The sequence below is a fragment of the Arvicanthis niloticus genome, chromosome 27, assembly GCF_011762505.2.
Source record: "Arvicanthis niloticus isolate mArvNil1 chromosome 27, mArvNil1.pat.X, whole genome shotgun sequence".
NCBI classification, from domain to species: Eukaryota; Metazoa; Chordata; class Mammalia; order Rodentia; family Muridae; genus Arvicanthis; species Arvicanthis niloticus.
Genome location: NC_133435.1, coordinates 4,798,454 through 4,819,998, shown reverse-complemented (window position 1 = coordinate 4,819,998; position 21,545 = coordinate 4,798,454). Strand labels below are relative to the sequence as shown.

The following is a 21,545-nucleotide window of genomic DNA, read 5'->3' as shown; positions in this document are numbered from 1 at the left end:
GACATTTGTTTTTTTGGTTTTTTTTTCCCCACGAGTGGGAGGAGGCGGGCGGGAGCAAGCGGGATTCGAACACGCGCAAAGAGAGACCCATGATGACATTTGTACTAAGGCATTTTGAGATATGACTGCACTCGTAGTTTGTGCTTCAGGACCAGCCCCCCACAGTACAATAGACTATAGGAAGGGCAGTTAAATTTAGACCTTCATGCCTAAGTAAGTTTGGTGACACAGAAATAGTCAAGAACTTCTGGGTCCTTTCAGATAAAGTATAGTGTACATGGCGCCCACCCAGAGTTCATCACAAACATGTCAGACCCTGACCCTATGAGACGACACCCTGGCTCTGCACTCTGCAGCCTGACAAGAAGTATCCTTGGTGAAGCTGCTGTCCTAGAACCGAGCTGAAAATACCTCCCAATAACTTTCTTCAATAGTTTGATTTTATTTTATAAATTAAAAAACACAGGGTTTAACAGAGAATGCCCATTTTATAAGTGGACACTTTTTCTGCATCCAGGACTACACCTGGGAAAATCATGGGTTCTCGCTAGTGAACAGGCTTTACTCTGACATCGGGCATCTCCTGGATGAGAAGTTCCGAATGGTCTACAATCTCACCTACAACACCATGGCCACCCATGAGGATGTCGACACGACCACGCTGCGCAGAGCTTTGTTTAACTATGTGCACTGTATGTTTGGAATCAGGTATGTTCACTGTGCAGACAACTTTATACATTTCTGAGTGGAAAGTCAAACATTTGTTTTATTTATAGCCTGTGTGGGGTTATACCTTTCTGGGGTAAATGCTACCTGGTTTAAAAATTAATTCAGTCTTAGAGATCATTTTCTTCATTTAAAGTGTTATGAGTCTGGGGCTTAGGGAGATGGCTCAGTTGGTAAACACTGTTCCTGTGAGCAGCAGGATCTAAGTTCAACCCCCAGCACCTACATAAGTACACACTTGTAATCCTAGCTTTCAGAGGTAGGGACAGGATTTCTAGGGCTCACTGGCTAGCAAGCCTTACCTAATTGGCAAGCCCCAGGTCCCAGCAAGAAATCCCATCTCAAACAATAAGATGGACAGAATCTGAAGAACAGCATTGAGCTTTGACCTCTGACTTCCACACATGCACACACTGCATTTGTACATGAACATGAATGGCTGATAGACAGACAGACAGACAGATTTCCTGACACATCAGCTCATACTGCAGCATACTATGTAGAGAGCACTACAGGGTTAGCATCCCTAACCTGAAAAGCATTTGGAAGCTGGAGTTGGAATGCTCGCCTGTATGTTCATGGCCTGGGTTTGTTCTCCATCATTATAAAAGAAAAATCAAAAAATGCCCTTAAACTCTAAATGTGATCACATGGCTTTGAATTTTAGAGTATTTTGAATTTTGGAGTATTCTGAATTTGGGTTTTTAGATTAAGGCTGTTTTTCTGCTCCGTCAATCTGAAGTGTCGCCTGACTTGTACTGGTGTGTTAGACTCAGGTTTTCACCCTCTGCCTGGAACACCCACCTGGGGCCTTTGCAGGCCAGCCTTACTCTTGCTTATTCTCTGCCTTCTAGTATTTTCTAAAATGCTTCTCTCAGAGAACACCTGCCTGCTCTGTTTAAAAATCACAGACCTGTCCTCCCCAGCTGCAAATACGTTCTTCTTTAAGTAATAAGTAATATCACCACCTACAAACTATGTGTTCACTTTATACGTTTTTTTTCTCTTTATACCTTAATAGAGTTTAAGCTCTATGAGACTAGGAGCGGATTTTTCCCTCCTATTCACTACAGACTCCCAGAGAAGGGTGCATGAGACACCAGGCACCCGGTATACGCTTCCTTATGGCTTATGTAATGAGTTTTGTTTATGACATCATTGAATAGCAAGGTCTGAGCAGAGAAGCTTGGGTTTCACATCAGTGCTGTCACTCACAGGTATGATGACTATGACTATGGAGAAGTTAACCAGTTACTCGAACGGAGCCTGAAGGTTTACATCAAGACAGTAACCTGCTACCCTGAGAGAACCACAAAGCGCATGTATGACAGCTACTGGCGGCAGTTCACCCACTCAGAGAAGGTCAGTATTATTACTGAGCAGACCTCACATGTTCAACATGACAGCTTCAATCAGGAGCCAGGGTGGGCCCTGTTAAGTCAGCACCATTGAAATAGCTATTGTTTTTCATGTTTTCTTAATCTAAGGATATTGGCTGTTTAGATGTGTGCTTTATCTAACATGATATATGTCTTAGTCTAGGTTTCCATTGCTGTAATAAAACACCATGGCCAAAAGCACCTTGGGGAGGAAGGGGCTTATTTCAGCCTGGACCTCTCAGGTCAGGTCACGCTCCATCACTGTGGGAGGGCAGGGCAGGAACCTGGAAGAAAGAATTGACTCAGAGGCCATAGAAAACTCTGCACACTGGCTTGTTCAGCCTGCCTCCTTAGAGTGCCCAAGGGTGGCTCACCCACAGTGAGCTGGGTTATCCTTCATCCATTATCAACCAAGATGCCCTACAGACTTGCACACAGGCCAGTCCTATGAAGACATTTTCTCAATTACGATTCCTTCTTTCCAGATGACCCGACTTTATGTTAAGTCGACATCAAAACTAGCCAGTACAGTGTGTAACGTTTATTTTAGCATCAGCCTTTGAGAGACTGTATCTAAATACCAGTAAGTCTACCGCCCCTAACTATTGAAAGGCCAGTAGAGACAGTGCTGCGGAGACCTGGACCCAGCCTAGAAGGCTCTGCTATTTAGAAACTCTCGTTAGCCACCAGGTTGCTATTAGAGCAAATGTTTCTCATTTAGATTATTATTTAATTTTGCCATTATAGTGAAGACCTGTGAGGTAACTGTATTGTACATAAGAATATCTGCAGATGGATTATATGTAAATTATTACTTAAATTAAAATATAATAAGTGTTAAGAATCTTTATCAATATTATAGCATCAAACCTGGCTTAAGGTCCTAGGCCTTTCAAGTATTAAATCTAACAGTCTCCTTTATACTACATTGTCCAAACTGGAGGGAAGAAAATCACTTTGGGGTTCTCACAGTCCCCAGTGATCTGACTGGCCTTGGCAAAGTACGATATGGCTCCATTTCTAATAATTTTTAGTCTTAAAGTCAGTCACACACCAGGCGGATTACCCACTTCATCTTTAGCCTTGATGCATCTTTGGGCTGTTTTTATTCACAATAGATTTTCCTTTCTTTCTAGAGATTGTATACTCTCACCAGGAGAATATGGCCAACAGCATGTTCAAGTGATAGGAAGATAGCGAGATAAGTCAGCACTATAATAGTTCCTTGTAGTCAGGTTAGAAAGTGCAAATGTATTTACATTAGCCTTCTGACTATAATGTGCAGTGGTGTGGTTTTCTCAGAGTGCACACATGGTGGGTGTCTGGAGAGATCAGATAACTCACACAAACCAAATGGAGCTTTAGCTTCACTAGAGAGCGTGTTAGATCTAGGCTGTCTGCAGGTTTTGCATAGTAACTAAGCCAGTGCTGTTTGGTTTCCAGGTCCATGTGAATCTGCTTCTGATGGAAGCACGGATGCAGGCTGAGCTGCTTTATGCTCTGCGGGCCATAACTCGGCATCTGACCTGAAGCACCTGCAGAAAGGTGTCAGCATGCATCAAGGCCTCTCACCCGGGACTCCCATCAGAACTTGTCTGTGACGCACCTCAGCAGTTACTTGGTTCTCTAGTGTCAAAGTATAGCTGTCGGGGTTGTTGGTTTTGTTTTTAATTTTTATTATTTTTGTTTTGTTCTTGTTGTTAGGGTTGTTTTGGTGTTTTTTTTTTTTTCCTTTTTTTTTTTTCCGGCTGTCATGTGCAATGGTGTGTTTTATATTTCTCGATTCTTAACATTGCTAACGATTGCAAAAGTAACCCTGACGAGTACTACTTTACATTGTTAGAGTTGGATTCTCGGATCTGACCATAAATCATGAACTGGTTTGTTAATGCTTCACTTCAGTACTTTGAAGTTCATATGTATGTGTATTGTTTTTTCTTTACTTAAAAAAAAAATAAGGAAAAGTGCTTACAATCCGTTCAAGCAGTTGTTTCTCAGATATCAACATTCAGCAAAGAATGGTGTTCCCGCCCGCTCCAAAATCCCACATGTGTCCTGAATCTGGGGAAAAGCATGAGCTGCTGAACCAAGCTCCTCAGGCAAGCCTGTGTCCCCAGAAGAGCATCAGGCACTGTTGTGTTTTAGTTTATCTGACTTTCTTACACTGCTATTGGCAATAACGTGAAATGTGATACAGACATCATCCATAATTTAATGTGAAATTAATTATGATGAATTCTATAGCATGCTACTGAAATCCAAGTTCAGCTACTTTGTCTTCTGCAGCAGAGGCCCCGTTTTCCCACATGGCTGTCTGCGGACTGAGACACAGTCCGAGTCCTGGGCTGTGGCTTTCGGTCGTCCGTCCCCTCTGGGAGCTGGTGCCCACAGTGCTGCTTACAGCTCCCTCCCACCCTTGGTACACACAAGCTCACACCCACAACTCTGACCAAATGTTTCTTTGCACATTCCCCTTTGCTGAGAGTTAAGGATGGTTAGTTAATAGACCCCTGATTCTTCCTGTTATACTTTTGGAAATTATTTTACTTGATTTTCTCTTAAAATAGCTTAAGTAATTTGTTATTCAAAGGTAAAAATTGTGTTTCTGTGCATGAATGTGATCGAGCAACAACAAAACAGTGCAATGCTGTTTAGAAATCAGCTCAGCTCCCCTGTCGTGTCACTGCAGAAGTGTCCTTTGAAACAGAGCCATAAAGAAATGACCTTCACATTTCTTTACTGTGCTAGGTGTTTTTCAGTTTTACCTTGCTGGGGCCGAACAGTGGTTTCACCATGCCAAAGTATTCTTTCCCCAGAAAAATCTGTTTGGGCGACTAGGTTAAAACAAAGCAAAATAAAACAAAAACACAGCATTGTCATGGGGAGAAAAAAAGCAGCCAAAACCTCACGTTTGCATCAGTTTATGTTGTTTGATTAGACTATCTTCAGAGAGCACAACCTTCTGTGTTTATAGCTTTAATTTCCATTATGTTAATGAACCAGTGAAGTGCCTAGAGAGCCGCCCCAGCACCTGGAGGACTCCAGCTGAGCACCTTTGCTTGATGAAAGGTGACTGCATTCTGCACATCCTCGCTAATCTAGACGTCCCTGTCTGTCACAGGAAGTCATCCAGGGAGCTCTCACAGAGCTCACTTGGGGTTTCCCTGTTATGTGGGTGACTTCTTATGAAAGGCCCGTGGGCCACTGTTCTGTTAGGCTGTGCTCCCCTTCTGCCTGCTGCCCTTTTCTGGATATTAGCTCCTTTTTTTTTTTTTTTTTTTTTTTTTTGAGATTTTGTTCCAGAGAGGAAAACAAAGATGGCTGTAGACCTGTCAGCATAGATAGTTTTAGATTCCAGGATCTTGTTTAAAATCCTCCATGTGAGGAAAAAGGTTTTGAAGACAGGGTGGTTTGTGTAAAGAGCCTATTCAGAGAACCTGTTTCAGGTTTCCCGTGTTCTGCTGGGGTGTGGATTGTGTGCTTGCTCACCTTCTGAACTACAAGGAAGTACTTAGAGGCTGGTGAAGCCCAGGGGTGGCGTCCCATGCTAAGGCTTTCATTTAGGATGAGTTTATTACTGCTTTTGAAAAGTGAGTGTTAGAAACAGTTTCACTTCCTAGCCCCATATTTTGTGCAGGCGAACTGAATGGCAGGTGGAAATAGTTTTTATGTACTGACTAAGAGGAGGAATTCTCATAGAACCCTGAATAAGCTTTAGACCAAAAGGGAAAAGAAGAGTTAAAAGTACAGTGACCACTTACTTTTTGGGTTTGGTTTTGTGTTGCTCCAGAAATGTAAGTAGAGATTGGTCTGTGGGAATCATTAGTGCCTTCAATAGATTTCTCTCCTAGCAAAGCTTCCTTTTAGTTCAACAGGACCAGTCAATAATCAGGAGAATGAGTGCATAAAAACACAGCAATGTATTTATGAACCTCAGTGAACCAGCCTCAGAAAGCTGATTTGTGAAGGCGGCTCACCTCCATGCTTTCGGTGTACACAGCATTCCTGCTGTGCATGCCTGGGGGTGGGGGGTGAGAACTGGCCGTCAACCCTCTTAATCCAGTGCAAACTTGAAATTCTGATGCGGTTTTCCAGGGTGGCATTTTTTTTTTTTTCAGAGTATTGAAATTTACGATGTAGTAATTTATAGTGTAGCTTTTTATACATAAATGTGATATTTTAAAAGGAGCTACCTGACTCGGTCCGTATAATAACAGAGCCTATTATAAGCTGAGCTGCACTCGGGGCTTACACTGTGCCAAACATAAGCGTGCAAGTGTGTGTGAAAAGCACGTCTGATTGTGAAGCCCTCAACTCCCTGCTCCTCGTGTTAAAATCAGCCTGAAACCCATGATGGTTCATGGCTTGGATGGTTCAGTTTGGAATTTCACAATTGCCAGCATCTACGCTAATCCTTAATTTCTCAGATCGCTATAAAAATTATCAAGGAAGTCAGGCTTGGTGGCACATACCTATAATCCCAGTATTTGGAAGCCTGAGGCAAGAAGATGGTGGTTTTGAGGCCAGCCTAGCTACATAGTGATACCCTGTTTCAAAAACTAAAGAAGAAAGAGAAAGAAATATGTAAGTACTCTTACATGTGAAAGTGGGCGTGCCCACTTGTCTGTGGGAGTGGTCGGAATGCCCGGCTGCCTGAGAAGTGGTTTCTCAGGCCAGGCTTCCTCAGGCAGACTCGATACTTAGAGGGGAAAAGGCTTTTGAGATGAGACTACTTTTAAAAATAAGTACCTTGTCTCAGTCCTAGGAATGTTTTGCCACCCCTTAGGGTGCTCCGTAAATCAGAGGGTAGTAACATGGAGCTCAAGCCTTTTGAGCCAGTTTTAAACCCAATAATAGCACAGATGTTCAGGGCTATTTTTAAAGGAGAAAAGTCAAGTAAGATTTATATAAAGGTCATGTGACATTTGAACCAGAGCCCTATCTTGTTTATGTTGTGACTCTTAAAGATTTTAATGATTCTGAGATCTAATGGATATCATCCAGGGAAACACTTTCTCCCCCACCTCAGAAGGTTTCCTAATCCAAAATCCTAGACTTTTTTGCCACACCAAAGTAAATTTATCAGCAAACACTTATAGATTATTACTCAAAAGTCATCTCTTCCCATGGCAAGTGCATGCCTAGACGATAGTAAGACTTCTTTAAACTCAAAGACAAGGAAAAAAAAAGAACAAATCCCGTGTGTACCATAAAAACAGTGTGTGCTGCAACAGGCAAAGAAGGTTTTTACTTTGTGTTGTGTTTTAACGACAACTCTAAATCCCTGCTCTCATTCTCTGTGAAAAGGGCCATCTTGCATGGAATAAAAAAATCTTGCAAGATGATCCAAATAAGCATTCTTAGTGGTACCTCAGCAGCAAGCAGAAAGGCAACTCCTCTGTGGAGAGGGCACTGTAAGCTATGTGCCCTTGCAACAGGAGCCCATTCTAGGTGGCTGTCACTCTGCACTGCTCTCTGTGGAGACTCAGATGCAGACTCAAGGCAGGCCATTACACTGAATGTATCCTGTCAGTCCACAGGGCTTTAACCCCATGCATCTATCTGCAGCTTATCTCACTCCTAATTTAACCCTGTCAAAAACACCACAGGCTTAGGTAAGACCAACAACAGAAAAGGCTGACGTGAAGTGGCCTGGAGTGGAGCTGTGCCTCCAGGCTGAGTGAGGAAGCACATTTGGAACGCAGAGCGGAGACTCTGGCCGTCCTTGGGAAAATGCATCTGCTATAAAGGCGGGAGCTCCGGCCGGCCTGTGTCCACCCTTTGCTGCCTTCCTCTTCCTCTAAGTGCCTCAGCCCCCGCTCACTCTCCTCCCTCCCCAAGTCTGTCTGGGTCTTACTGCCTTCACAGTTGCACATCACCAGCCTCCTGCTAATCATCACCAGTACGATGTGTCTGTTCCAGAGTACATTTTCCCCATCATTAAAAACATGTCTTTCCTCAACTCCCTTCAGATCTCTCCACCGTCCATCTCTGTTACCTTACCAGATACGTCACAGCATCAAATGTGTCTGTCCTGTTCACTCCCTGCTGTCCATACCATCTTCCTGGCTGCCGAAACATCTTACTGTCCTCTACCTCATCCCCAAAGAGCCTATAACTCAGAGCACCCGCCTTCTCATGGCTTCATTCTCTGCTGTTCAGTAATACCAGTCCATATTTTAAATAAATCATAAAACCTTTGCCTTCTATCTATCTATCTATCAAAGTAGAAACCTTTATATTTATACATGATACAGAAATTGAACTGTTTCTACCATACAGAATTTAACATTTAGCAGGAACTCAGAGTGGTTGAATGGCTAGCCTAACTTGGTCTGTATTAGATGGTGGATACTGTCAATAGACCCAGTCGCTTGAATTCCTCAAATGTCCAGATTAACCTATAACTTCAGTGGGACAGGAGATTCCTGGCAGACAAATGGAGAAGTGTTTTAGACAACAGTTTCTTTGGTGGCGTTTGGGCCTTAAAACACGTTTCTCATAGCGGACATCTAATGAAAGGTGTCTAGAAGGTCCGATTGCATCATATTGGCCTATTTGATGTATAATGTAGATAAGAATCCTAGAAAACTGAGTACATCTGAATTTGACTTGATTATGCTTCTAATCCCAACCCTCCCTGTTCCCAATGGGAGAAAACTTATCTTGTGAGGTAAGGAGAGAGTTGGCTTGAGTCTGTATCCCAGCAGCTCCTGTGTATGCCCAGACAGTACCATTAAGGAAGCAATGGTGTACAGAGGCAGGAATGCAGTTTCTCCCCTCCAGCCAGGCTCCTAGAAGGAGATACCCATTCACATGTAGATGGCTGGCAGCCCTGCCCGCTTGGGAGTGTAGATCTGAGATCTCTAATGGTCTTCAGATGTGTCCATCCCAGGCATGAACACCCCAACCTGACAATGCCCAGTTAATGCATTTAAAGGCCCAAGAGTGAAGCAGGGGCCTAGGTGGGCAGTGACTTGGCCCCTGGGACACATCATGAGGCGTTCATTTAGCTTTAACTAAATCAGGACTGCACCACCGCCACAAAGGGCAGGATGGAAAGGGTGAAGGAGTGTCTGCTTCTGAATGCATGTGGAAAGCGTGGAGGTGACCCAGCCTGTGCTGTAAAGGATCTTAGAGGACGAGCATCCCACTTTATAGTTCCTAGGACCTCAAACACTAGAAATGGAAATACAATAAATAGAATTCTGGTAAAATGTTGCTAAAACTATTTTTTACTCAAAGTAACCTCTAGAGATGAATGTATCATTTTTACAGAAAGAATGTTAGAGTCTTTAGTATTAAAATGTTGCTCACAGGTACCACTGAGTTAAATGTAAACATTATATCAAAAAGAAACCAGATTTCTTAATTGATATTTACAAACTTCAACCGGCTCTCCCAGTCTGTAAAAGGACAAAAGGTAGAATGAAGGAAATGTATCAGCTGCGTGGCCGAGGATTTTTCCTTTATAAAGCAGAGACCACCTCTTTCCTGATTCTTACCGGCTTCCCAAAATAGAACCTGAGTTAGATGGTACCCTGACCCCAAGGATGGTGATCTGATGACCTTACACCTAGTGCAGACGCTTCTGTTTGCATTTGGATGTCTCTGCAGGAGAGGAAGTAGGAGATTTTTCTTTCCTCTTCCTCTTCACATTTACTCTTTTTACCCAAAACAAGATGGGCATTGGAAGCAAATCCCAGGCCACTTGGGTGTCTTCTCTGTACTAACTGAATTGGCATGCACACAGTCTGGTCAAGGTAAATGAGAATCCTGTCAGGTCACCTTGGAAACATGGCCTTGCCACTTGTCTTAGCTCCTGCAAACCTGAAAGAAACGTTCCTCACCATGGGAGAACTGGATGTAGCTTCTAACTTATGAAATAGGAGTTGAACTTGAAAGCCCTTCTAAATCCTGATTGTGCGGGGCAGCTGCTTAATGAATGTACTCATGAAGACTGTAGCTGAACTGCACGAGTCAGATGCCAACTTCATGACTTTCCATGTAGACATCGTCTCCTTAAGTTGTGAGTGATGTATGTAGCATGCTGTGAAGCACCTGTTCTAGTTCTTAACTCATCAGTATTAATACGGAGTTACCCTTGCATTCCTTGGTACTTTATATTCAATGTAATCAGAAGCTGTGATGTATCCCTTTTCTAGGCCCGTGCTTTGTTGCTGTAAATTTCCTTATGAAGCACGTGACTTTGGACTCATGTAAGGTGGATGATCTTGAAGACTGCTATACACACACACACACACACACACACACACACACACACACACACACACACACACCAGACTCTTATTGTGTATGGTTTTAAGTTAGGATAAGCTTTTCTCCAGTAGACGATTGATGCAGTTTAGGGTCCACAAGTTCACTGTCAGGTGGCAGCCTCCTCTTTATAGGTTCAACTCTGAGAATAGCAAGCTTTATCAACAGTCATTTCACCCTTGTTCTCGCAAAGCCGACCCTGCTGTAAATGTAGGCTATGGTGGTTACCCATAATGCCCTCCACATGCATCAGCAGTTATGGAGATGACAGAACCCATGAGAGCTTCTTGTATGTATAAGTAGGCTTGATTTTTGTTGTTATGTTGCTGGTTTGGCAGTTTGACTAAAGCTGACCCAAATGGGCCGGCTCGTGTAATACTCTAGTGGTTTAACGCCTCTCTTCTCGTTCTGCTGCTGTCGTTTTGTTTTTTGAGGGATGGGTAATATTATTTGAACAGATAAAGAAGGAACTGTTAGTGAATCAAGACAAACACACCTGAAATAAAGGAGCTGTGTATTAACCTGTTAACAATTCATAACTGCACTTTCTATGACATTTTGAAAATCTATTTATAGGTACAGAACAATGGGTTTTGTTAAACTGTATCACGTTTATACCTGCAGAATTTATTTCATTGTTATTAGTAGGAATTCTATTGGTTCAATAAAATTGGCAAAATTGATCCTGCTTTCGTTCTTTCATGACTAACAGTGAAGAATATTCTCGCCTCAGTTTGCCTCTGCCTGGCGACTGAATCGAGTGCTCTGAAAGATGTGGAGGTCGTGGGAACCACAGTCTTCCCTGGCAGTTTTGGGCCATGCTTTCTTTTCTCTTGGTCTTTAGTAGCATTAGTTGTTCAGAATGTAAGACAGCTGTTACTTTTAAAGGGTGATCTCAGAAAAGGCAAGTTCATGTCATTAGTGTGTCTTACTGCCAATATCATCATTAGTATGGGCGAGGGGTGCTACACAGAGTCAGAACTGAGTTTAAAACCTATTGTTTTTTGTCATATTCTGGTATCTTTGGGGGCATTGGGAGTATAGATTCTGAGTTGCACACACCACGTGATAGTATCTGGAATGCTTTTGGCAGATTGGGTGATGTGCACTGGTTTCCTCACACACCTAGCTCAGAAGTGAACCTTGAGTGCATGGTTAAGAAAGCGCGGGGAAGGAGGATGGAAGGAAGGAAAAGGTGATGACTGTGCTATGTTGAGTGGTGATGAGGCTCGCAGCACACAGAGAAGAATGGCAGGGGCATGTGGGGTCCTCCATGAAGGCTTTCCAATGAGAGTCCTGAGAATCCACCCCAAAGACAAACGCCTCCTTGTCTCCATAGACCTACTGTAGTAGGGGTCAACAGAACCAGTTCCTAGCTGGAGTCTTTTTTGTAATATGCAACCTCTGGGGAAAGAGAGGGCAGGCAACTGAGAGCAGCCCTTCCCAAAAGGGTTATCTGTGACTCAAAGCCCACACTCTCGAGGCTTCCTGAATAGTCTCATTCAGTCCTCACAGTAACTTGTAAAGAGCTGACACATTGGCACACAGGGTCTTGAACTCTACTTTCTGACATTTTTAAACTGATGTTCACGACCCATAATTATTGCCCTAAGCTTGGTAGCTTTGTGGTTGTCTTGCTTTTGCTTCTCCATCGCTGTCCCCTCCACCATAAATAAGAATTATGCCCTACTAGGATGTAAAAGTATGTATGTGCTCAAAAATACAAGATAACTTTCTTCTCTGACTAATTTGATTTTTGAAATTTTTTTTTAAAATATCTTTTCTAGTTCTAAATAGGCCTTGTGATTTAATAAAAAGTACCTAATATGGTCCACTGATCCACTTTCCCCTAGGAATATGGACTACAAGATTCAGTAAAACTCAAACCGCTGCATTTTGTTGGAAGGGGGCCTTTCCTTCCATATAATAAAGTTATAAATTAAGCTGATACTTCTAATGTAAGGTTCCCATTCTGTGGGGAGGACATCCATCTCAGAAAATGTCTCTGCCACCAGAATCTCTTGAATTTGACATAACTCAAAGTGCAGGATTCCATAAAATACCACTTGCCTTGATACCTGGGGATCTGAGATGGCCTTAAGACACTGAGGCAAAGATATCAAATAGACTAATGGAACCCCACAGTATATGGGTGAGATGGCCTAGGGAAATGCAATGAAGGAGGGTTGGGGGGCTCCCTAGAGTTACAAGCTAGGACAAGTGGAAATAGCCAAGGAACAGGAGGACCAGTGATGCAGAGAAAAAAGTCCCTTACCCCATCCTCATGCTGGCTGCAGGAGGGAATGGAGCAGATATGGTCCTCACATGAAAGTTACTCATGGTGGAGGGGACAGGTATGGAGGAGGGAAGGCAAGAAGGACAAACAGCTAGCTAACTACGTGTTGGAGCAAAGGGAAAGACAAGAAATAAGAGTAAATAAGTGGATCAGCCAGTCCATGCTGGGGTGCTAGTGAGTGGCGGGTGTCCTGTGATGTGGACTACAGGTTCTGTGGCAGTGTCTCAGCTCCTGGCCTTGAGAAGAGATGGAGGTGGGAATTCCCTCCAGCTGTTGCCTGCTTGCCCACTGCCAGGTCTTCCCTCCCCACGCACTTTCCCAGGAGGTTCTAGGGACAGAGTGACTGTGAGCCTTGGCCAGTGAGTGTCTCTCAGAAAAAAAATCAGTACAGCCGAAGAACCCACTCAGAACAACAAAAGAATATGATGCATAGAAGAGCCGTCGCAGGCCCTAGCCCAGGTGTGAGACAGATAGGCGTACCTGGCGCTCTCTGGGAGCCTGATGAGGGGTGAAGCATTGTGGAAGCGTGCTTAAAATGTCTCGAAACTGGTGTTAGTGGTTCTTATGTTTATAGGGCAAATCCATGCTGCTCATGATCCTGTTGGGAAGCAATGGTGTTAGAGAAGGGGCGGTTGGCCTCTAGTCAGCCTGTGTGGGGTTCTCACTTCGTTCCTGGGATGGCTTAAGCAAAGGACCACTGTAATGGGTAATGGCCAGTGCCGCCACCCTTATACCAACACCAATGAACCTGAACTCTTCATGACCACTTCAGACCATCGTTAAGATTTCAGCAGCTCACCTGGCTCCTGAAGGCAGCTCCTGCCAGGGCTGTTGGAAACAGTTTGTATCTGCCTTCCTATAATTGCAACCCTAGATGAACCATTTCCTCCTTGGCCGGAAGAGGCAGCACTTCCCAGAGTGAAGGGACAAAGGCGATTGGTGCTAAGGAGCAAGACTGTGATTGGTCCAAAACACAAGCATTAATGACTGTGATTGGTGCTAAGAGGATGGTTGATCCAAACAAGTGGCAGTGATTGGTCCAAACATCCCTTGAGAAACAACACGAGGCCCAGTAAAGGATGAGAGTTTACTGACTCGCCCCTCTCTCTCCTCCCTCTACCCTTCCTTCACCTCTTTTCCCTCCTTCTTTATGCAGGGTGGACTGGTAGCAGAGATAGAACAGATGGGGCAGCTGTGGACTTGACCGCTTATAAAGAGGTAGACTCGGCAGCTGGGACCATTACTGTTCAGTTTGTAATCTTCATCACTGTGCTTCCAAACAGACTAGCTTACATTTACTAAGTAGCAAATGCTTGACAGTTGAAACTCCTGCAGTAGATGCCTCTTCTGCTGAGTGTGTACCCTGCCTGGCCACTGGTGACCCTGTCTGCTTGCCTGAAACCCACCTGATGGCCAACAGTCCCACTAGCGGCAGATGCTGATGACCAGTTTCTAAGCGGTCAGCTGGCTGTTCCAGCTCCGAAGGAGTACCAAGTGCCCGGCTCTCACGCATAGCCCTGGGGAGGCCTGCTTCTCAGCGAATCCAGGTAGCAGATACAGAAGGGGTCAGGCTGCCTTGCTAATAACAATTCGAGAGCAACCAGGGTAGAAAATGAAGAATGGGGGGGTGGGGGGGGTAGGTGGGGAGAACGCAGAAGCTCTGAGGAGCCAGATAGGAGAACCTGCAGGCCTTTCTCACCAGCGGAGCTCCTGAGAACTGGCCACTACAACACTGGCCACTGCCAGGAATCCGGGGTTCTGATACTGAGGTCTGCAAAGCAGCTACAATGTCTGTAGGGCTAAGGGTCCTAATGTCCAAGCAGACAGAGGGACTATTAACAAAGAGACTGCCACCTACCAGTGCTTCCCCCGCTGACTACCACCACTCCTGTCAGACCAGCATTTAACAACCATCTCCTTGCTCACCCTGGATCTCACCCAGGTAGAGCAGAGCCCTCATGCTGCTCATTACTGGCACTTGGACTCTTCCTCAGGCCTAGAGGCCACACAAAGGGCTTCATAATGGACCCTGAAGGGAACAAAGCCCCTGGCTAAAGCAAAAAATTACCCAGCCAGTGTGGGATATGTCTGAGCCATGCCAAGGCAACACCAAAGCAAAGATAACCATGGTTGCCATGGTGATTTTTATGCTCAGAGCACTAGGTGGTCAGATGATCACACTTACTGGGGCCCAAGCCATCTGGACACAGTCTAATGGGTTTGTTTGTTGTCTGAAACACACCCCAGACTAAATCTTGAAAATGATTCAGCAAGGTCAGTGTGACCTACACTTTAGTTCTGGAGAAGTGTGGTCTGGTGTACAGCAGTCCCATCGAACTGGGCACACGGGCAGCAGGGCCTCAAGGCAGTGGGCTTGTGCAATGGGACAAAGCTCCAGGGTCAGAGACCCCAGCTCTGCCAACAGGTTCAGTAACCTTGGGTAAACTATGTTATTGTTTTAATTCCTTAAAGTTCTTTACCTTCCTTCTTCAGCTTCTGGGAGTGATGAAAAATAATGGGGTGAAGGAATGACCTAGTCCGTGAGTTCAAGGCCCTGCTAACCTATTTGGAACCAGTGCAGACCTTCACCCCTCCACTCTGAAAGTATGAGTCCTCATCCACAGCCGCACTGCCTGCTCTCTGCCTCTGACCACAGACCCAGTACCTCAGCTTCCCTTGAACCTGCCATGTCTCCTGAACTCCCGCTCGTCTTTCAGGGTGCAAAGCAAATGTCACCTCCTCTTTGAAGCCTCTGCACCCCACCCTTCCCCAAGAAGCTGCTCCTTTCTCTGCACCTCCACTCTTCCTCCACCTCCCACGTGTAAACAACACCAGGCACCAAGGCCCCACCAGGAACTTAGAGAACAGGCTTTGAAGTGAGCCTGATCTTAGAGCACAAAACACAAGATAGAGTGACTGGCTTGAGGGCACACAGCCCATCAGTGGCCAAGCCAGGCCCTCTGACACCAAGCGAGTGCTCTGAACCACTGTGCTGAGCTGCTAACTCCAGTGCCCACCGCACTCGGGCCCATCCCATCCATTGGGGGTAGACACCCAGGGGTTGGATTTTAGCCGCTTCCACAGCTCCTCGTGAACCTGACACACAGGTGGGTATATGCCAGGCCCTGCCTGGCAGACGCTAAAGCAGGAGGATTGAAAGAGAACTATTAGCCCAGGAGAACCCTTCCCCCACCACATGCTCCTCTCTGACCATCATTTCCAATATCTTCCCTGCAGTCCTGTCCACCGGGGCCTGGTACTGTCTCTTTGAAGGTGGGCTTTTAAAAGGCCTACTTCCATTGTGTCTGGTTGAGAATCCCACTGCCAGGTTTATCCTATGGAGCTCAGAGCCCAGTGCTACAACAAAGGCTACATTCCTGTGGAATGAGAAAGACTGCAAAGAGAAGAAAAGGTGCAGGATTTAGACAACAGCAGATTTTCAGAGGGGCCCTGGCTGGCCACACAGTTCCCAGAGGCCTCTGTGCTATCTGGAGAGGAAGAAGCCTTGAAGAGGGAGTTCTTTGAAGGCACAGCTGGCTGCACACCAGTCCTGGAGCTGGCAGCCTGCCTCACCCAGCTCAGAGCAGCCAGAATGTCGCTGGGAGGGTCAACAAATCAGAGGGTGTTACTTGTAAAAGCCTTCAGAGCTGGGTTCTAATCAGCTACATGAAACACTTAAACGACCTGGGTTGAAAACGCTGACTTGGAAGCTGCTTGAAACTACAGTTGGGAGGAGACAGCTGTGGCCAGGAAGCCTTGGGATGGAGGCATCCCTGGTCTGATGCTTTGCCAACGCTCTGCAGCTGATGGCTTGTGAGTTTTCAGACCCCCGGTAAATATACACTAAGTATGTATTGGCAATAGGGTTTCAAGTGGCATTTAAAAGTGCATAAGGTCAGACCCTTACCTAAAGCTGACACTAAGGAGATAAAAGACTGAGAGTGGGGGGCATGGTCAAGTCCCTTAGGACTGCTGGAGAGAAAGACTCAAGGACCATTGAAGCTGCCCCTAGACAGAGAGGGCACTCTGAAAGTGCAGGGAAGGGCATGGATATTCTGCATGGCAGGGACACTAGCGAGGGAGGAAGATGGCTGTGAGGACTGAACATGGTCACCTGGTAGAGAAAAGCTAGGGCAGGGTCCATGCTGGACAGTAGTGAGAGGAAAAGAACAAAGCACCCAGACAAGAGTCTCGAAGCACAGTCCAAGTGACTTGGCTTAGTTCAGGCTTCAGCTGGGAAAGTTGACACTCTGACAAGTGTGTGTGTGTGTGTGTGTGTGTGTGTGTGTGTGTGTGTAAGTATGTGGGGGTGGCAGTGTGTATGTATCTGCCTTAATTGAGATTCATTATATAGTTTTAAAATCTACATGTAAATGTCTGAGATGGGGGAATGTTCTAAATGTCTACCATACTTCAAACACACACCATTCCCTGCTAACCCACGTACCTTTCGTTAACTACCTACATGATTCTGAGTTCCCTGGCTCCAGCTACAGAGGCAACCCAGACCACTGGAAGGATTCAGAATGATAGAAATGGAGTTTTAGAACCGTCATTCCCATAGGGGGTTCCCAGGTAAAAATACAGGATGCCCAGGGACAGCTGAATTCCATATGAGTGATTTTTAAAAAATATATAAGTAAGTATGGGTCATACAATACTTTTTTCCTAAAGTCTTAATTTAAAGGAGCATCTATTTTCCTCTTTTGCCAAATCTGGCAACCTTCCCTATGTAACAAACAAATGGGAATTAATCAAGGAAGAAGTTCAATGGAGAGGCGTAGAGAGAGCTGTACAGCCAAGAGGTGGCTCTGTCCTCTGTGGAGTAAGCAGATAGGATGCTGTGTGCAGTTCTGAAGGACGAACCGTTAGAGCAGGCAGCTGACTAGGGTTCTGTGGCACGGGCCAAGCAGTAGCCCTGGACAGAGATGCAACTCCAAATTAGACAAGGGATTTCTCCTGGTCCTGGTGCACACATCTTTCATGTGCTGTGTGAGCGTAACAGTGAGCCCTGGTCACACTGTCCGCCATGTTCGTGCTGCCTGGTTATTCTGAGCAGAGGATGAGACAATACCAACTTTGCCAACACCCCCTCCCCTTTGGCCTACATGGCTTGCACTTGTCCAGTCCCAGTTTCTCTACATGTTAATGGCTCTGGGGTAGACTACTTAGCCTGTCTTCCCAAACAGAAGGCAGTTTGTGATTTGCCCTTCTATTTGCATTTATGTTTTTCCATGTCAGTTTTAAGAGTGACGCTTATACTATGCCTAAACCACAAATAATGGTTGTGTAAAGCAACTCTAGGGCAGTGGTTCTCAGCCTGCCGAATGCTGGGACCCTTTAATACAGTTCCTCACGTTGTGGTGACCCCCAACCATGAAGTTACTTTGTTGCTACTGTTGTGAGCTGTAGCGTAAACATCTAGTAGGCAGGCCTATCCAGTGTAACTCCCAAAGGGGTTGAGAGCCACGGAGTGAGAACCACTGTGTTAGCACTTGGGTTTCCTCGAGTTTCCCGCCATTCAGCCTGAGGAGCCCCAGCCAACTGCACCTTTCCAGCAGAGTATGACACTCAGCGACTGACCGTGGACCCAACAGGGCCTCCTTAACTGGAACATAGTAGGTATGCCGTAAGTATATGTTGAAGGATGATATGATCATGTGAGCCTTTAGTTGCCAAGAACCGTTCGAAGACGAGACTCCTAAGAATGGCCAGAGACCATCCAGTCCTTAGCTCCTGCCTACAGTCCCCGCCTGTTCTTACCACAGCGTAGAGCAAAGGCCTCTGCACACAGGAGGTCACTCTCATGTGCAACACACACACACTACATACAGCCTTTCTCTGCTCCTCTTGCCTTTTGTCAGAGACTTTTCAGCTAGTTAAAACACTAACAGGTAAGGAGGGATGGAAGAACAGTCCCTCCCCACAGTTTACTCCAGCTCTGCTAGTGACAAGGACAGAAACTTCCTTTTGGAGAGCCTGGCCTGTTAGAATCACTGAGGGATGCCCCATGCTGATTTGAAAAGGGGAGGAAAGAGAAACCACGTGGAAAAGACAGAGATGGAGATTAACCTGGAAGATGCCCAAGTCCCACCTCACCAGTGGTAAGGTGAGGAGAGATGCCCAGGTGCACACTCAGAAACCTGGAACAAGCATGCCCTCTGCAGGTAAAGCGAGGAAATGCGCTCACTGTGAAAGAGTTGAGAACAGCCCTGTGGTCCAGGGGGTCCCTGGCGGCACAGGATGGTTCATTAGTAAACAGGACACTGTGGCATTCCAAGTGCTGTCTGGCCACCTTGAAAGAAGCAAGCAGGCTGTCAGACTGCTCCTTTGCTACATCCTTTGCTACAAAGAATGTATCTGCACCTTCGCTACACCTAACTCCTGGGCTGAGAGCACTGCCTGCCAGCAGCTTCTGTTCCCCCACCACTTGCCACCAGGCAGACCTGTGGACCCCTAGTAGCACTTTCTAGATGAAAACTTGCCAGAGGCCTTTGGCTTGGCTCCCACCACCAGCCTTCTCATCTCAATCAGGCTACCAAGGTGAGGACCCTCAAGGTGGGCAGGCATACACTGGGACCTGGACTAGTGGCTCTCCCCAGGCTGGAATGTGGGAACCCAGACGATTCTGAAGAACTAAGGTTGCTTTTTTTTTTTTTCCCCCTTGGAGATCTGGAAGTTTCCTCTACTCTCCAAGGCTCTGATCCAAAGAAAAGGAAAATTAAAAAGTAAAAGAATTTGGGCCAGCTGTCCCACCTGCTTTGCTGTCCCACCTTCCTTGCTTGGCCTTTCAATCTCAAACTCCATGTGTCTCCAGAGCTGGAAAGGTGAGGGGAGGGGACACTGGGATTCACATAGCTTTGCCCTTCCACAACATACCAGGGAACCAGGCTTGGCCACTCATCACAACTGGGCATAAATACTTTGCCCTAGATCTGCAAAGCTCTATGGGTATCCAGGGGACCCCAGCAGCAGGGAACAACCCAGAAAGTCTCTGGTCTAGTACGCAGTTCCCAGCAAGGATGCTCTCTCCACTAAGGCCTTCTGAGAACTGAGGTTTGTTACTTAAGTGCCCCTGAGTTTCCATGTAGATCTATGTGTGGATACATAAAGAGTCTGTGTGTATATTTTACAGCCGCAGGCTTCCAGAACCAAGCACTGCTCACTTTCTGCTCCTGCACGGGGTGCAGCAACACACCCAGGAGTGTGCTTGCGTCTGCCAGCCTGTCAAAGAATCTTGATCCTTCTCATCTCTGCCTCTGAACTTGCAGGTGTTCACATCTCCACTGTGTGTAAAGGTCACCAAACAATTCAGCTCCTACTTCTGGGGGAAATGAACTGTTGCTGGCATCTTTATTTTCAAACTGCAGGCTCTAATTTGACAAAGATATTGTTTGGGGGCAGTCCTGAGTCAGGCAGCCAGGCCCTGCAATCTCTGTCTTCAAGGACAACAATGTCCCTTTGTGCCCACGTTCAGTTGACTGATCCAGATCCTCCACACCCTGGGCTCTGACCTCTTTCAGGATGTCACTGAATGCAAGCTGCTCTCTTTGGGGGAGGTTTCTGCCTGGAGAAAAAAAGAGAGCTCCTTCCTTGTCAAGCAGGGGGAAGGTGGGTGGGGTTTCCCCTGCACTGTGAGTAGGTGCCAGTCCTGGACTCTGTGCTGACAGCACTAGCCAGAGCAACTGAGCCCCCAGGCAGGCTCTGAACTGTGTGCAAAGTCTGCTGCCAATAATAGCAGAGTCATCTCAAACACAGCACTGTCTGGCTTGGAGAAATTAACTAGGAACAACCACAAATAAATAAGCAAAAACTCCAAAACATAGATAAATACAGCTAATAGTGAAATAGATAGATATACATCCATGTAGATGAGAGAGATATGGATATGCAGATAATATACAGCCATAACTCCAGAAATATAAACACACATCTGTGCATGCCCAGAGTTGAGGAGGAAGGCCAGAGTCACTATCCCCTTTCCATCCCAGCCCTCCAAAAGCCCTGGCAGGCGTTCCCTGACTCCAGTTCTATGTGCCCCAGTGAATGGCACGGTCCTACTGCCCATCATTTGTGCTGTCAGTCTCCGTGGGGTCTCTCTACTGATTCTTGGCTCCACACAAAGTCATCTTGCTTCTCTAGCAAATCTGTGTGGTGTCTTATTTTCCAACTCTTCACATGAGAGACCAAGAACCGCACAACCAGAACATAAGTATCAGGAAGTCTCGGAATCTCAGGCTACCAGAGAGGACAGGAAGGTAGAGCAAGGACCAAAGACAGAGGAGTCAAGGGAGTCGGGTACAGACGGAGGGATGGGTGTTCTGGGGACATTTTAGAACGTGTTACAAGCCTTTACTGATAAAGTGCTCCCCCTTCTCCTCCTCCTCCTCCCTCCCTTCTCTTTCCTGTTTCTTCTCACCCATGAACCCTCAATTTCCTCCTCTGTGCATTTGGAAGCATGGAGACTCACCAGGCCTTTGTGGGGATTGGGCAAGCCTACATGTATTCTTCAAATTACCACCATTTCTATAATTTTGGTTTTCATCTTCTCCGATTCCTCACTGAGCTCTGAGACTGTGCACTCTGCTGCCTTTGCTTCCCCATAGCTTAAGGAGGTGAGGCTAGACCAGGCAGACTCGAGGATGGGGTCCAGGAAAGGCCTGCATTCTCTGTTTTATTTCATCCTCTGTGCACGCTACCCTTTGAAGATGACTCCATTCTGACTGGCTTGTTTGTTCACAGCCTCCCACCATCAGCCTCTATTAGGGGCTTGTCCCTGAATTATTTACAGTTTGGAGCAGTGGTTCTCACCCTTCCTAATGCTGTGACCCTTTGATACAGTTCCTCATGTTGTGGTGACACCAACC

At 45.9% G+C, this 21,545-nt stretch overlaps 1 protein-coding gene across 1 annotated transcript in view; it reads left to right on the top strand.

Moving 5' to 3' along the window:
- Positions 1 to 11,065, top strand: part of Sesn3 (sestrin 3) — a 50,263-nt gene extending 39,198 nt beyond the window's left edge. The window contains exons 8-10 of the mRNA XM_076926056.1: positions 518 to 708; positions 1,944 to 2,088; positions 3,549 to 11,065. Coding sequence (XP_076782171.1) covers positions 518 to 708; positions 1,944 to 2,088; positions 3,549 to 3,635 — 423 coding nt within the window. The 3' untranslated portion in view covers positions 3,636 to 11,065. The remainder of the gene's footprint in view (positions 1 to 517; positions 709 to 1,943; positions 2,089 to 3,548) is intronic.
- The last annotated feature ends 10,480 nt before the right edge of the window (positions 11,066 to 21,545 follow it).